We start from the raw sequence: 17,693 nt of genomic DNA on the forward strand, positions 1-17,693 counted from the left end.
AATCTGAGAAGGATGTGGGGCAGCTTTCATGCCCTTCTCAAGATTTCCTCCCCCAGTTCAAGACTCAGCATGTGGCCAAAGTAATCCCTGAAGTCCTTCTTCCTCCTGTGGCCCTCTGCAGCAGCTCCTGAGTGAAAGAGCACTGAGGGCAGGGGTGTGGGCTGGGGTGGGGATGGGGGGTGAGGCATTGGGTGCCTGTGGATTTAAGGGCTTTCATCTTCTCTAGTTCTCATCACTGCCTCCCTCAGGAGGTGAGCACACGTGCTCAGCACCCTTGGCTTTCTCAGGAGATACTGAAGGAAATAGATAAGCTTCCTTCAAGACTTGCAGCAAAGCCAGGTTGTTCCAGATGTCCCATCTGTTCAGCTCTGTGACCTGCCACAGACTGCTCCTGAGCTGTTTCACCATCTATAAAATGGTGCACAGCATATGTTGGACCAGAAGGGTTGGGGGGGGTGACATAACTATCTGGTATAAACCCCCTGGGCCCTGGGAAGATTTTCCTTAAAAGCAGTGACATAATTGGACAATATATAGCAGACATTCAGACCAGGGGCTATTGCTGCTGTTCTCTGCCACAGCACCTGGCCTTGTGGTCACAGATGTTACACCTATTTTAAGAGAGTGTGTTGTGTGTGTGTGTATGTTTTTTTTTCCCCTAGGCTATAAAGTGCTGTTTGGCTGACCTTCCACAGTCCATTGGCATGTGGACACCAGATGCTGTTCTTTGGTTAAGAGATTCTGTTTTGAATTGCTCGGACTGTAGCATTAAGGTTAGTTGTCTTACTAGTACTGGGACGTCTGGAAAGAGCTGCAGCTCAGGCTTTGCATGGATGGATTTTACCTCACTGTCGTAAATGGACCCATTTTTACTTCTAAGAGATGAGTTATACATATAACTATAAGATATTTCATGACCTTCCATCTCCTGTATTACTTATAGTCCCCATTTTCCCTGTTATTAATTAAGTAGCACAGATACTTAGTTCTTTTCTACAGTTTTGCTAAGCAATGAATTAAATTGACTCCAATATTGTGATCATATCTCTGGATAAATATTTTAAGACAATACATTTTTTCCTAGAGTGTATTATAAATAAGTTACCCACTGCTAACCCTGGTGTTTGCCCATTTTTCTTGAAGCTTCTTAGCTTGTTGCTTGCATTTCTAGGGTAAAGAACATTAGAACCCCTTTTTAGCTCTTAAACCCCTGTAGACAGTGTTATTGTATTTAAACATGGGGCTGAAATCCCTTGAGCAGTATCTTCTCAGCGATCTAAGTCATTTGCCCTAGTCCTGCCTCTCCTGCGCTGTGTGCCTGTGGAACCTAGCCGGGTGCTCTGCTGCTCAGGCTGCTGCTGTGCACTATCGTGACCGTGTGTGCTCCACGCTGCTGCATTTACTTGTCTGATTAGGCCGTGTTCTATGGTCTTCACCTATCACATGGTAGTTTGAGTAGTTTTCTTACCTACACCTAAAGCCAAAGTGTTGGGTAATAATAAAAATACTATTTGTTTTTCCTTTTGAGATAGTGCCTTGCCTTGTAGCCCTGGCTGGCCTAGATCTTGCAGTAATCTTCCTGTCTTGGGCTCTGAGGTGCTACTATTAGAGGCCCATTTCATCACTCTTGGCTTTTAAAAGTATTCTTTACTGGTTGATTTTAATGGTACTCTGTATCATAAATGTCAAAATGAATCATAGCCCATATTTCAGTAGACATCAAAGGAAGGATTTAAATGACGCACCTCACTGAGGGAGCATAGTTTGTAAGTTAAATTGTCCCTGACTTCCATTTTGTGTCCTCTCTGATGGATGATATATAGGTGCAGCCTGCAGTGTCTCACTTTTATTCTTCTTAAGACAAACTGGAGGAGCTGGTGAGAATAAGTTGCCCAGTCAGTCCTTCAGGCATGCGTCAGTGCAGTCACCACGACCCAGGACTGCATGGCATTCCCATATGGACAGGGAAGTCAGACGCTCCCATTGGGTGGCGTTGTCTTTTTCTCCTCCCTTTTGGACCTTTTGTCATCATCCTGGTTGTTCAGTTGCTGAGGGCGAGTGGCAACTGCATGGAAGCTTGAGTATTTGCTCTGCTCTGGATTTTGGGGAATCAGAAAAGATTTAACCATGCTACATTGTAGTACTTCTTGCCCTCAGTGCCAGCAGCCACACATTATTGGGTCTTTTTTCAATTTTTATTTTCTTATGATTTTCTGCTGATTGATAGATGTTTTGGCACAGTGCCTGTTAGGCTGTAAAAGATAATTCATCTTACCATAAATAATATTTTTGCAATACTCTGCTTTGATATTTAAGATTAGTATCATAAATTCTGCTTCTCAGAATTTAGTGTCAACATGGATTTTCTAAATTGCTTTCTTGAATTTTTCAAAGGTTACAAAAGTGGATGACGCCAAGGGAGTGGCATACGTGTACTTATTTACTCCTAAGAACTTCCCGGATCCTCATCGCAGCATTAACAGGCAGATCACTAACGCAGATCTGTGGAAGCATCAGAAGGATGTGTTCCTGAGTGCCGTGTCCAGTGCGGCCAACTCACCTAGCAGCAGGAATGGCAGCACACTGGCTCCGGGCAGCCCTGGAGAGGGCCTCAGAAAGAGCCACTCAGAGGCCATCAGAAAGTCCGTGCTGGACCACACCACTTCTTTTACCTTGGAGGAGCTGCCCCCTCCGGTCCACTTGTCCAAGTCAGGGGAGCACATGGATGTGTATGTGCCCGTAGCCTGTCACCCAGGCCATTTTGTCGTCCAGCCTTGGCAGGAGATCCATAAGCTGGAGGTGCTGATGGAGGAGATGATCCTGTACTACAGCGTGTCTGAGGAGCGCCGCATAGCGCTGCAGAAAGGCCAAGTGTACGCTGCCAAGGTGCAGAACAGGTAGGTCCTGGGCGGGGCCCTGTTCCTGTAAGAGTGCAGGGGTCGTGAACCAAGTGTACACCGCCAAGGTGCACAAGTAGGTCCTCAGCGGAGCCCTGCTCTAAGAGAGTGCAGCGGTCATGACGGCTCTGAGTCCAGCGAGACTTGGCCTGAACAAAGGAGAATTTTGAGTGAAAAATAGATTTGATAAATTGTGTAGATTTTGTGATGTTTAAAGTAATAACATGTAAAAATCTACTAACCATTTTTCTGTTAAAAGTTAGTTTTATACATAAAGTGAAGATTTAAGTGTTTCCCCTATTTTCCTATTAGAAAAAAATGCTTTTATTCAGAAAATAATTCATGCTTTTATTTAATGACATTTTTAAATTAAGTGTTTATTGTGGAAAACTTACAGGAAAAAAAAAACCATAAGAGACTAAAACCAGCTTCTCTGACATAGCTGTGCCAAGCAGCCCTGTGTTCTTTCCAGTTGTGTCTGTGTATTTGTATCATTGATATGCTGCTATAAAGTTATGCTTGCTTTTTCAAAACTCTAATGGTCTGTGCTAAAAATTCCTCAGAAACAGCTATGGCTGAGTGATTATCTGTCCTGTGGGGAAAGCATAATTAGCATTCTCTTTAGTTAGATAGGTGCCCCCAGATCCTTGAGTGCTATAAATAGTTATAGCCATTATTACAAATAGTAAGCCATTGCTTGCACCTCTGGTTATTCAACAAGAATCTTTGGAAAGAACTTGTTAGTTGAAAGATGCGCAGATTCCCAGCGTCCGCTGTCGGTTGCCTCCTGGCAAGTATAGTGCCTTTTTAGGGAGTGACGTGCATTTTGTTTCACTGCACCTGATGTAGCCCTGTTTGGATCTGCACCTCCTTATCCCCCAAACTACCAGGATGTGCTGGGTCTGCCCCCTACCCCAACCCCCGATGGAGCACGAGCTCCCCACTCCTCACTTATGCTATGGGGTCTTAGGAAAAGAGGAGCCATCTTAGGGAAGATAAGCTTCTTAATGATGAACACAAGAATTTATATTCTCTCTCTCTCTTTCTCCCCCTCTCTCTCTCCCTCCTTTCCTCCTTCCCTCCCTCACCCCCTTCTTCCCCCCCCACATAGATGCAGTTTAAAAGGTCAAGCTACTAAATTTTTTTTACACAAAATACATCTTTCTTTCTAAGATAGTCAACATAGGCATATAAAAATGTCATTTTTATGGGAGGAAAAAACAGTTTTTAAGTCTAAAATGTGGAAAATAATAGTTCTCATTTTAAAAACATGAGCCTGTGTCATAAGCTTTTCATATTGTAAAAGTCATTTTTATTGTGTTTTGTTATTTACAACTCTTAAGCATAAGTGGATTTGATTGAATTTGTAATAAATCTGCCTTAAAAAGAAATTTTTACAGGGTAATTTAGTTATGGTGCTGACTGTTTTTGGAGGGCAGATGAGTGATGGTTGGTGTTGGGAAGGCCTACCCAAAGGAGTTGCCCCTCCCCCAGCCTGCAGTGTGCCTGTTGGAGCAGCTCTGCCCCAGGACTTGTGGGCTTTAGCCAGGCAACTGTTCATGGATAGTAGATATTTTATAGATAAGAATATATTAATGGTTTTTTTAAGGTCCAGGAGTTAAGCAGTGTGTGCTAAGCTTTATTCCTAGCTATGGAAAGCTAATACATAGGACTTTGACACATTTATAAATTGTCATGGTCTCCAAATCTCTTAATGCGAAGCACCTGGAAACCTGTTAGAAGCCCGATTCTCCTTTTGCACCCAGCCCCTGAGTCGAAGCCTCGGGGAAAGACCCAGCGCCTGCGGGTTTTCACACTCTAGGTCATGTTTGCTCTGGGATTGATGACTAGTCCAGTGTGAGCCTCTGTATGAGCACCTGGCTTCAGAAGTTGAGGTCAGCATAGATACACCGCTTTCTGTGGTGGTGTTCTTACTGCTCCGTACTCAATGGACTGGAAACAGGCCACCATCACTTGTCCCCTGTAGCTTAAAGATGATGCTGTGGGTAGAAACCAGATGTATTTATTATACCCCTTTTTGTCTCTCACACCAATTGAGCAGTCTTCAGCCTGGCATTTCAACCTAGGACAAGTCCTTCCAGTCTGATCTGGACGTTTAGGCAGTTTATCTTCAGACAGAGGTTGGCACTTGCCAAATGCCTGTTGTAATGCCAAGTATCAAGCAAGACGCTTTTAACCAAAAAGTAAAATGTCATACCTGAGATAACCAAGGCTCAGTGCAGAGTGACCCTGGAGGACTGTGGCTGGGCGATCCCCGTTCAGGTGTACTTGCCTCCAAACCCAGGCATTTGTTAGGACTCTTCTGTGTTCCAGTTGTCTGTGAGATATGCGTTCTTGTTTACTGTCTGCCCCAACATTTCTGTATTCCCTTAGATGCCCTCAGTCACAAACATGGATTAAAACTGGCCTCATTGTAAGCTATTAGCTGTGTTTTACCCTGGAACTGCTGCAGGAATTCTGTCTGATAAACTTGTTGCAGAAAATGCTTGGTCCTGCCACTAGAGAGCCAGTCCAACAGTCTTAAGACTTGTATAGGTGCTTGCTTTGAGTTCTAATGAGCTACCCTCTTCTATGGCCGAGACCATACGACCTTAAACTGGTCCTTTATAGGTTAACCTTGAAGTCTGTTTTGTTTTTATTACTTTAACAATGCTGACATAGACCCAAGGGAGAAAAACATACCCATGTGAATTTCAGGTGCTTTGAGCCAAACTAGAGTGCCTCCCCATGCCTTTCTACTCTTTTTGGGTTACTTATTTTAGGGACAAGCTGGATTTTGTGGGATTGTTTGGTTTTTAACACTCTTCACACGGCATAATTCAAATCACCAATGTTTTGCTTTCATTAAAAATTTTAAATGTTTAAAAATTTAAGTGTATGCATGGTTTACCTACATGTATGTCTGTCCCCTGGAGCTGGAGTTACAGACAGGTATGAGCTGCCATTTAGGTGCTGGGACTTGGACCTAGGTCCTCTTGGAGAGCCCCTGGTACACTTAACCTCGGAGCCATCTCCCTAGCACCATTTTTTGTCCATTTTAAACAGAAAACAGGGATTTGTTGAGAAGAAGAAAGAACTGAGAGTGGGAGGGCCTCCAAGGGAGGAATACCCTAAAAATATTACTTGTTCAAAACTTCTGATCTCTCCCCAAGCTGCCAGTGATTCCTCTGTGCCTACATCAGTCCTTACTCGAGTCTCACTGGAGTATTTGCTCTTGAAGCTGTCATGTCTTCTCAGCTTTACCCTGTTCTTATCTCAAGCAATACTCTGGCTTCCACTCACTCTCTCTGCATCTCTCTTTCCATCTTGCAGGCATGGACCATGTACCAAACGTGGCCACCTTGTGTCTCCCAGGTGAGGGATCCCCTACCTTGTCCTGACAACCCCGTGGCTTCTGTTTCAGCTAAACAGGGTTGGCAGGGCAAGAGCCACTGCCTTCACTAGTCCATGAGGCTGTAGAACTTCAGCCTGAGCAGAAAGTATCAGAGGAGCCAGTGGCCGGGCAGGCAGTGCTAACCCTGAGGAAAGCAGCCACAGTTGCTTCCAAGCCTCCGTGACTTTTTGCGTGTATCATAGAATGCTCACTTCCCTTTGGAATGGGTGTTGACTTTGGTTGTTTTGTCTTTTTAACCCATTGTGCTTCTAGGTGGTACAGGGTGCTTTTGAAAGGAATCCTAACCAACGGGCTGGTGTCTGTGTACGAGCTGGACTACGGCAAGCATGAGCTAGTCAACATAAGGAAAGTGCAGCCCCTAGTAGATGTGTTCCGTAAGCTGCCCTTCCAGGCCGTCACTGCTCAACTTGCAGGTAATTGCTGCAGTGGGGCTCTGCTGCAGTGGGGCTCAAACTCTCCTGTGTGCTATATTCTTAGCAAGTGCAGGATCACTATTAGCCTGCTTCCTGTTGTTTCAGCTTAATGCTAACAGCACACTGTCCATGATGATCATTTTAATGATCACTCTGTTCTCCAACTGTGGTTGCATGTCCAATACACTTCTAAAGCTGCAATCTGGGATAGAAACAATGTTGTATCCTGGGTTTTTTGTTTGTTTTTTGTTTTTGTTTTTGTTTTTTATTTAATGTGCATTAGTATTTTCCCTGCATGTATGTATGTATGTGTGAGGTTGTCATAACCTCGAGTTACAGACACTTGTGAGCTGCCATATTTGGGTGCTGGGAATTCCAGTTCCTCTGGAAGAACAGTCAGTGCTCTTAACCACTGAGCCATCTCTCCAGCCCTGTATCTTGGTTCCTTTTCCATTTAGTTTCCTAGTTTTGGGACTATAATGCCTTAGATTGGCTAGTTGTCATCTTTTCTCCCAGACCTGTAGATTGAACCAAGCATCTCACTTGTATAAATGCTAAGCACAGGTTTATAACTGTACCTCTTGCTTCTGCTAATTATTTTTGATGGGTGTAAAGTATTCTATTCACTCAGTATTTCCCTGTTGTTGAACAGTAATAAAAACAAGCAAAAGCAACAGAAACTTTGAACTAAATAACTAACAAGCAGAAAATTATTTTTAATTCCAAAGTTATTTACTACATAAATAATACATGCACACAGTAGAACATTACACAATCTCAAAACTTAAGGGCAAGTGAGTTTCCTGTTTGCATCACAGCACAGCTTACAAATGCATCACTTCACCGTGTACTAACATTTGACATGCTTGTTCAGTAGCTCCACCACGACACTGCTTTGTAGTGTCACTGATGAGGTCTTCTTTTGCTCTTTTGAGAGGCAGTTCAGCTGTGGCTCCCTGAGTGGCTGCTGGGGCCCCTCAGTTGGGGCAGAGGGCCTCTTTTGAGAGGCAGTTCAGCTGTGGCTCCCTGAGTGGCTGCTGGGGCCCCTCAGTTGGGGCAGAGGGCTTGGAGGCCAGCAAGACACCTGTGCTTCCCTGGACTCTGTGCCCTGCCACACTAGGTGCCTTGCAGCCACCCTGTGCCACTTGACCCCTTGGCTGTTGCCTGAGGCCTTGGCCTTGTGTACGACAAACAGCATGGAGCAGTCAGAGAAAGTGGTGCAGACAAGGGCATGTGGGAACTCCCTGCTGCTTTCCCAGCCTCTAGGGGGAGGTGGGCAGTATCTCATTTTGAAATACTTGCCATTTCTTCTGTGCTTTTCTGCTGGAATTCAAAGAAGTTTCCTGTGATAGTTGAATATAAAGCAAAAACAATGTTTTGTATGTGGCATGGTCACTAGTTAGTCTGGGATTTTAGGCAGTTTCTTCAGATTTAATGTTTACTTTTTCTTCATTTCCACTTTGAGTGTCCAACTTTAGCTAATAGCACATTTCTTCAAGTATGGTATCTCATTGTCGAGAGGGTTCTCTGAGAACAAGTGCCTGGTGTCACTGCTGTCTGGCAGGGCCTTCAGCAGCTCCACCCCCACCACTAGAGCTTCATGGCCTAACCCATGGTGCTGTAAGTCTCTCCTTAAGCACTGCTCTTGCCACCTAGTGCACTTTTTGATGTGCTGTGTTTTCATTTTCATGTAGCTCAAAATATTTTGAGATCCCTTTAGGGTTTTCTTCTTGGCCTGTCTGTTAGTTAGGATTGCGTTATTCCTTCTTGATGTTGTGGGATTTTCCTGCTAACTTTCTGTTAATCTCCAGTGTAATGCCGTCCTGGTTTGAGCAGACACTGGGATTTCTATTGCTTTGAATTTGTTCAGGTGTGTTTTATGTCCCAGAATATGATTCCATGAAAGCTTGAGAAGTATAACTTGTTGTTACTGGATGAAGTGACCTGTAGATGTCACATCCGGTGTGTCCTGCTGAACCTATACCCCAACCCCATGCATGGGAGCATCGGGGGTATAGTGTATGCATGTGTGGTGTACATGGTGGGGAGGGAAGTGTGTGGTCAGTATGTGTATGTGGGGGGAGGGTGTCCGTATATGTAGTGTGTGGGGGTACATGGGTGGTGTGTGTGTGTGTGTGTGTGTGTGTGTGTGGTGTGCACAGGTAGAGTGGATGCTGGTGCCCATACCTGTTCCTGCTCGTGTGGAGAACAGAGGCAATGTCAGGCATCCTCCTGTTTTTCTCTGGACTTGGTATCTGGAGTCAGGGTCTTTTCACTGATGCGAAGCTCACTGACTGTCTGGTGAGCTTAGACTGATCCTCCTGTTTCTGCCTCCTAGCACTGGAATGGCCATGCATCGTCATGCCCTTTGTTTTTCACTAGTGCTGGGGATTGAACTCAAATCCTTGTACCTGCATAGGTGGCACTTTGCCCACTGAGCCACCTCCCCAGCCCAGGCTGTCTGTTCCTGACAGGGACTGTTAAATCTTGGCAGCAATGGTGGATTCATCTGTTTGTCCCTGCAGCTCTAGCCAGTTAGTGCCTGGAGTGTCTCAGTAGTGTGATGTTGGGTGTTTCCACATTAAGGATCATTGATTCCTCTTGAAAAAGGAGCTTTTGCTGTTGCCTCATGCTTCCCTGTCTCTGGTAACTCTGACGAAGTGCTGAAGCCTGCTCTTCCTCAGTTAATGTCCCTGATCATGCCATAACTTTCCCCACACAGGACCTGCTTTATGTGTGTCTTTCAAGTAAGTTTCTGTTAGAAGCTTATAGCTGGGTCTTGCTTTTTTATCCACTCTGATAATCAGTCTTCTAATTCATGTGTTTAGACCAATGATGTTTAAAGTGATTATTAAAGGGCTGGAGGGTAATTTAGTTGATAAAATGTGTGCTGTGCCAGTACAAGTTTGATCTCCAAAACCCATGTTAAAAATACAAACACACCTCTGGGCACGGTGGCATCAGGCTCGCAACCCCACACTAAGGCAGAGACGGGCAGGTCCTGAGGGTTCCTGCCCATTTAGCTCAGCATACTCAACAAATTTCCAGCCAGTGAGAAACCTTATCTTAAAAAACAAGAGCCAGATGGCTCCTGAAGAGCAGTAGCCAACATGTATCCTCCGACCTCCACACGCAGATGCATGTACATGGATACCCGTACATACAGTGCCATTATCAATCTAGCTAGATTAACAGCCACCACAGCTACTGGCTTTCTGCTTGTCCTCCTTGTTCATCATTCCTATATTTGTCATCCACACTCTTCTGTCTGTCTGTGTGTTTTGAGACAAGGTCTCCTATAACCCATGCTGTCCTTCAAAGTCAGTGCGGTAGCCCAGGCTCCTTGAACTCCTGATATTTCTGTTTTTAAATCCCCAGTGCTGGGATTGCACGTATATACCACCATGCCTCGCCGATTTATGTGTTTCAGTTAAGCATTTTAGAGAAGTCCATGTTCTTGCCTTAGCATACAGATCATATTTCCTTTACGTAAAACAGTTTCTAGTCTGGGGAGAAGGCTCAATGGATAAAGCATTTGCCATGCAAGCCTGAGCACCAGAGTTTCAGTTCCTAGAACTCACATAAAAGCCAGCTAGGCTTGATGGCCCACCTGTGGTCCCAGCACTTAGGAAACAGAGACAGGGAATTCCTGGGTAGCTAGACTAATCAGATTGGTGAACTTTAGCTTCAGTGAGAGACCCTGCCTCAGTAAATAAGATGGGGAACAAAAGAGGAAGACTGCTTATGTCAACTTTGGGCCTCTACATGCATGTTCGTACACCTGTACACACCTACACCTCCACATGTGCAAACATGCGTGCACATGGAAACGGGGGTGGGGTGGGGGGGAGAACCCTATTAGTGGTTACCCTAGGGCTTGCCATATATATTTACAGCTAATTCAAGTGTGTGTGTGTGTGTGTGTGTGTGTGTGTGTGTGTGTGTGTGTTGAGAAAAGGATATCATTTGTAGCCCAGGCTACCCCTTGAACTCACTGTGTAGCCGAGGATAACCTTGAACTCCTTTGATCCTCTTGCCTCCTTCTCCCAAGAGTTAGGATTACAGGTATATGCCACATGCCAGCTTCAAGTACGTGCATGCGTGTGCACATGCAGATACACATACATATGTGTGTGGATTGTATCTGTTGGCCAGAGGACAACATCAGATGTCTTCCTCAATCACTGTCCAACTTATTACTTTAAGATGAGCTCTCAGTGAGCCTGAACTCAGTGATTCTGCTGGGCTGGCTAGCAGGGATCCATCACCTGTCTGTCCCTCCGCAGTGTGGGAGTTGTGCGCATGGCTTTCACTTGAGTGCTGGGAGTGCAAACTCCAGCTCTTGTGCATGTATGGCAGGTTCTTTACCAACTGAGCCACCTCCCCAACCTTGAAAGCTAATTTTAAGTAGTGTTAATTTCTCTCTCACAGTTAGTGCCAATACCTTATAAGCTTTATAAAGCAATCCTACAGCAAAATGTTACTTCCCCTTACAGAATAGTTTGATGCATCTAGCGTGGTGGTGCACGCCTGCAGGGGCAGGTGGATCTCTGTGAGTTCAGGGCCAGCCTGGTCTATGAAGCTAGTCCAGGACAGCCAAGACTGTCTCCAAAAACAAACAAAACCTTTGAATTCACTGTTATTTACCACTAGAGCAATTACAAATTAAAAAGAATATCAGACACATGCCTAGTAAGTCCAGCACTAGGATGGCTGAGGCAGGAGCATTGTGAGTCTGAAGCCAACTTGGGCTACATAGTGAGACATAGTGAAGTCTCAAAAACAAGCAAATGAATTCCCATCAATTCACTCTCTGATGCCTTTTCTTTCTTTACTTAGACCCAAGCTTCTCTTTTTCCCTCTGAAGGTTCTTCCTCACTCCTGCCAAGGCAGCCTACTGACAGCAGACTCCGCCAGTGTTTTGTTTTTCCAAGAGTCTGTTTCTCTGCTCTTGTACTTGTCTTTTCTTTCCTCCCTCTATGCCCCGCCTCTCTGGATCATGTGTGCCTTGGCCAGCTCCTGGTTCCCACTGCACGTACCTTCACAGCTGCTCTGTTCTGGGTCCTCCCAGCCTTCTCTTTGCTTCAGTTTTAGAAGCTTCTGTTGCCACATTCTGAGACCAGAGACTCTTTCCTTTGTCCTGTCTAGCTCGCCAATGAACGTAGCAATGACTTCTTTTCTCTTGGTATTTCTGTTGTTCCCAGCATTTTTTTCTTTTTTTAAATTTTATTTCTGTACATATACATTTTTATTATTACACATATATACAATAGATGACCTATGGCAAGAAGAACCATGACACAATCAGGAATTATATAAATGTTACATTCTTAGTCCCAGCATTTTTTTTCTTCCTTCTTTTCTTAAAAATTTGCAAATTTCTGTTTAAGTCATGCATTCCCCTTTTGGTGCCGAGGATAGACTATATGCCCCACACATGCACAGTGCCCCCACCATTCCTCTGTTCTTACATGTAGCCTGTCTCCTCCACTGAAGTGCTCAGTTGTCACTCATACTTATTGTAAATTCCTGGTCTGGCTACTCCAGCATTCCTGCCATATCTGACTGATTGTGATGGTGGTTCAGGTGTGGGCTTGGCCTTCAGTATCACTTGTTTTGGTCAAGGTGAACATGACATACTGAGTAAAAGGCATTTCTCAACAAACCCTCAGTGTGCTGTGGAGGTTTTGGGACTGAGGGGAGCTATAGTCCACAACCAGGACTACCGTGAGTCTTGGGACAGCCTGTTCCCTGGACTGTGAGCTTCACTGTTCCAGGAGTCCCTCTTGGGGAAGCAGAATGGTTGTAGGCAAGAGGGAGCCTATATATAAGACCTGAGCATCCCTGGACCCATGGGCTCAGTCGAAACATTGTGTCTTTTCTGTGACTTTCTTTGTTGTTGTAAAAAATGACATTGTTAGGGCTGGAGAGATGGCTTGAAGGTTAAGAGCACTATCTGCTCTTCCAGAGGTCCTGAGTTCAATTCCCAGCAACCATGTGGTGGCTCACAACCACCTATAATGAGATCTGATGCCCTCTTCTGGCATGTAGGTGTACATGCAGATAGTGTGTGTGTGTGTGTAAAATAAATAATCTTTGAAAATGACATTGTTGTCATACAGCCAGTCTTTTCTGTCAACTAACCTTCAACACATTGTGATGGGGAAGCCTCTAAGAAAAAATGTCATTAGTATTAGTTCTGATGTTTTTCCCTCTGGCTTTCTCAATTTTAATTTATAATTTAGGTGTAGGAAATGGGAGTAGTCATCACTATCTCTTTTTGTAAACAGCAAGGAAACTTGTGTCTGCAGGTAAAGGCTTACGGAAGTGGCTCAATTTCAGGATAGAAAAGCTGTAAGACGGGGAATGTTGAACAGCTGTTTTCTGCGTAGGCGGTCTAACCTGGAATACTTAGAAAGTACTTAGTAACTGACTCAATGGTTCTCCCTCCCAATGGCTCAAAGAAAGGCACGTGTGGCCACTCATGCCCCCTCACTCCCTGTCTTTCTCCTAGGAGTGAAGTGCAGCCAATGGTCGGAGGAGGCTTCGATGGTGTTTCGAAATCACGTGGAGAAGAAACCCCTGGTGGCATTGGTACAGACAGTTATTGAACACACTAACCCTTGGGACCGGAAAGTAGTGGTCTATCTAGTGGACACATCGCTGCCAGACACTGACACCTGGATCCATGACTTTATGTCGCAGTACCTGGTGGAGCTGTCAAAAGCTAACTAGTCACTGCTTGAGACCTTGACAGCTGATGCAGATTGTTCTCTAAGCAATAATACACAGTGTGTAGTAGGCTCTTAAAACATCTTACCTTTGCTACATGGCTCTGACTGTTGTGGAGGATTGAAAAGAATATGCTTTGTTTGATGAAAGATATTTAACAAGTTTTGTTTAACACGGTTAACTTTTCAAAGAAAATTGCACTTGAATTATTAATATAATTAGAATAAAATGTTTAGCAGTGTGAAACCTCATGTCTTATCTTGCTTTCTATTGCTGTGATGAATGCCATGACGAAAAAGCAACTTAGGGAGGAGGGGTTTATTTGGCTCACAGTTACAGCCCACCATTGGGAGAAGCCACACAGGAGCTCATATGGGAACCTGGGGGCAGGAGCTGATGCAGAGGCTGTGGGTGGACACTACTTACTGGGTGCTCTCTGTGCTTTGTCCATGGTCTGCTTTCTTATAGCACCCAGGACCACAGATGGGGTGAAAGCAGGAGCCAAGCACAACACTGTGCTCCTTGCCCTAAATCTTAAAAAACAAATAAACAAAAAGCTTATGTAGTATGTATGTGCATTTCACAGCAACATGGAAGTCAGAGGAAAACCTCTGGGAGTTGGTTCCTGATCCTTTCTTCATATTCAGGAATTGAAATCAAGTCATCAGTTTGGCAAAAAGTGCCTTTATCTGACGAGCCATCTTGCCAGCCCTCCCACCACATCTTGTGTGGCTTCTCATTGGCTAGAGTCCAGGCTTTCCACAGTCTCCCTGGCCCCGCCCAAAGCCTACACCTGTGTCCATCCACTCAAACCTTCATCTGGACCTGGAACCCACTTACCTCCATCCAAGACTACCAACATTTCAAACAGGAACCCTTCCCCTCTAACCCATACTTGTGCCATTTTCTCAGCCTGTGAATCCTTCTGTCCCTACCAGTTTTACTTGTCCATGCCTTTCCTGACCTACCTGGATGACCATGAAACCTTCCCTGGTGCCTCTTCTGCTCCACTGTGCCTTGTTCTTGGTTTTTGTTTGTTGTTTTTGCCTCAAAAAAGAAAAAAAAAACTAGCTATGTAGTCCAGGCTAGCTTCAAACTTGAGAGCCTCCTGCTTCCAAGGTTCTGGGATTATACCAGGCCTAGCTCTCCAGTGTGGTTTGAGCATGCCTCTCCTGATGCCCTGGTCTCACTGTGCCATAAGAGTAGACAGCTAGCTAGTTATCTGTCCCAGACATCTCACATAAGACAGATCCTAGCATCTCCCTATACGTAACTGCTTCTCATGAACAGATAAGCCTTGAATTGTTATACTGCCTGATAACATGCAAACAGTCCACACACCCGCCTTTGCTGATTGCTGGCTAACCTTGTGAGGTCACTGCATTATGGAATCAGAAGAGGATGCACCATTTTAGCTTTTGTAACCTTTGCATGATTACTTCCTGTGTTGTCCTCACAGACTGACATTGTGGACAGGTTGGCATGTGCCTGCTGCATTCCTGGTGGACAGGTAGATGGGCAAATGGGTGTTTTGTAAGCTTTAGCTATAGTTTGGATGAGGCAGAGAAGCCCTAGGCTAAGGGCAAAGCACTGGAGTAAACACACTGAAGACAATCTTGAAGTTCTCAGAACAGTACAATACTTGGGTGGTGGCGGCACATGCCTTTAACAGAGGTGGGCGGATCTCTGAGTTCAAGGCCAGCCTGGTCTACAGTGTGAGTTCTGGGGCTACACAGAGAAACCATATCTAGAAAAAAAAAAAGAGTGCTTGTTGCTTAAGAATATTAGAATAGACAGCATAGATACGGCAGGCATGGGAGCAAGCCAAGTCAGGCCTAAGGATGGTGTGCCTTACCCGGTCTTGAGTAGAAGATGAAAGTCTGGAAAAGCGTACTGCATTGGAGCTACTAGACTGCTGGGAAGGTGCTCATAGGCTATTGGAAAACTGAAGTGAGTGGGCTTCAGGGGAGAAAACCAGGCTGGAGACAAACTTTCTTAAAAGTCATTTAGTTTTATTTAAGAAAATCTAGGGAAAACAATAATAGAAAAGGAAAAGCCCAGGTTTTAATCGTAAATGTGTAAAAAAAATTCTAGTTTTTAAAAAATGTATTTAAAGTTAACAAAAATTGTTTATTATGAAGTAAAAATTCTTCTAAAATAGCAAGATTAAAAAATACTTGCCAGTTATTAAAGTAATTATGATGAAGTAAGAGTGTTTTCCAGAACATAAATGTTGCTTTTTGTTTGGTTGGTTGGTTGGTTTTGGGTTTTGGGGGTTTTTTTTGTTTTTTTTTTGTTTGTTTTTTGTATGTTTTTTGTTTGTTTTTGTTGTTTTGGTTTTTTGGAGACAGGGTTTCTCTGTGTAGCCCTGACTGTCCTAGACTCACTTTGTAGACCAGGCTGGCTTCAAACTCACAGAGATCCACCTGCCTCTGCCTCCTGAGTACTGGGATTACAGGCAAATGCCACTATGCCCAGCTAGAACATAAATGTTTAATTGAAGTAAGGCAGTGTTAGTTTTTATAGTGATCTTTTTCTGACAACAGAAAGGGCAACACAAATCCTTGAGTTGTACGAAACCAAAGGAAGACTTTTCTATTTCATTGACTTAAGAAACATTTCCATTCTTAAAGCAGTTATGTTTGTTGATGTAAGGATAAAATTAATGTAACGTGTGGTAGCTTCACACACAGGTGAATTTGGCCCTTGCTCGGTTTTTGAAGTCCAAAGTCAGTTCCAGGTGGCCTAGAGACCTGAGTGTGAGAGGCTAAGGTAGGAAAGCGATACAAACACAGAGCTGGCAGAGCACCTGGAGGACAGCTGTTCTTAAAAGACTGGAAGTGGAGGAATACACACTGTTGTATATTACATGTGTGGTATATGACATGTAACCATACAGTGTTGATGTATAGGTTGATGTATTGAATATATTCAGTTTTTAAAAATGGGCAAGAAATGTGAAAAACATTTCACAAAAAAAGATCCAGCTGACCAATAAATGAAAAGGTCAGCAAATGTGGACGCCAGGCAGTGCAAATCAGGACCACAACGGATGCCATTACTCTTTACCAGCTTGGCTACAATGTAGCAATTCTTGTGGATGGGAACCGCTTGCAAGTAGCATTGACCCCACTGTTCTTCTGCCCTAGAGCTGAGTTTGGGCACTCTGACCAGCTGCGCTTCCTGCAGCCGGGTGGGCACCTGTGCGGGACACTGAGCAAGAACGTTCTCAGCCACACTACAGTTTCCCAAATTCCCACTAATAGTAAACTTTTCAAATAGGATGTGTTCATACGGCACTACCATATTACGTTCTCAGGGTAAATTTACCCAGTATGAAGCCCATAAATTGAATAGTGAGAAAGCATGGTGCGTGAGCAGTAGACACCCACTTGACAAGTAAGGGCATGACTCCTGGAAGGGTCCATCCATAAACCAGGCCGGGTGACTCGGAGGGGGCAGCCTGGTGGCTGTCATGCACAGGTGTTCTTCCTGTAAAAATCCAGGAAGCTTCGCACTAAGGTGTGCCCTGGAAGCGTTTACCACCAGCAACAAAAATGCTTAAAAGTAAGTCATTGGAAATGTTAAGAGCCCATGCTGTTTATCCCTTGAAACGAGAATTCTCAGTAGAGCAAGGGCTTTGTAATACAGAAATACATTAGGAAATTACTTTCGGTACTTTCCAGCGTTTCTCCTTAGGCAGCTACAGGAGAATTAGGGTTCTCCTCACCAAAGACATCGGGATAATCCAACTGAGACGTTTCTCTGGGTCTGTTTGGATTCTTTGGCATGAGCCGTTTGTTTATTGAAACACTTAGGGCTTCGGTTTGGGTTTAAGTGGTTTGTTCTGGAAAAAACATTAGCCTTTTAAGAAAACGGAACTTTTGTTCCGGTTATTTTAAGTGGTAATTTCGGATGCTCCATTCTCTCAGCGCTCTGTGGAGAGAAGTCGTTCGATTTTGCGCTGGAATTGCGAGTCCACAGATGATGGTTATTAAGACCTGGGCGCATGCCAGTTCTGGCCGGCCTGCTTGAGAGAGGGGGCAGGTTGCCTCTCCAAAGGAAGCAAGGTGTAGCTGGGCTGACTTTACTGGAACATTCTACACCCCGTGAGAATAAAGATCTGTCCATCTTTGTCCAGATACCCACAACGTAGTTTAAAATCTTCCCGAACGACGCGTTCACCTGGCTCCGGGCTCAGGGTGGCCAGGCGCGTGGCCCGCGATCCTCCCAGAG

At 44.5% G+C, this 17,693-nt stretch overlaps 1 protein-coding gene across 4 annotated transcripts in view; it reads left to right on the top strand.

The window, feature by feature from the left end:
* TDRD7 (tudor domain containing 7) overlaps positions 1 to 13,703 on the top strand; it is a 75,143-nt gene extending 61,440 nt beyond the window's left edge. For all 4 annotated transcript variants that reach the window (XM_084784292.1, XM_084784293.1, XM_084784294.1 and 1 more), the window contains exons 14-17: positions 663 to 773; positions 2,395 to 2,897; positions 6,565 to 6,725; positions 13,240 to 13,703. In XM_084784292.1, coding sequence (XP_084640418.1) covers positions 663 to 773; positions 2,395 to 2,897; positions 6,565 to 6,725; positions 13,240 to 13,460 — 996 coding nt within the window. In that variant the 3' untranslated portion in view covers positions 13,461 to 13,703. The remainder of the gene's footprint in view (positions 1 to 662; positions 774 to 2,394; positions 2,898 to 6,564; positions 6,726 to 13,239) is intronic.
* The last annotated feature ends 3,990 nt before the right edge of the window (positions 13,704 to 17,693 follow it).

This window comes from Acomys minous, assembly GCF_964271855.1.
Source record: "Acomys minous genome assembly, chromosome: 1".
NCBI classification, from domain to species: domain Eukaryota; kingdom Metazoa; phylum Chordata; class Mammalia; order Rodentia; family Muridae; genus Acomys; species Acomys minous.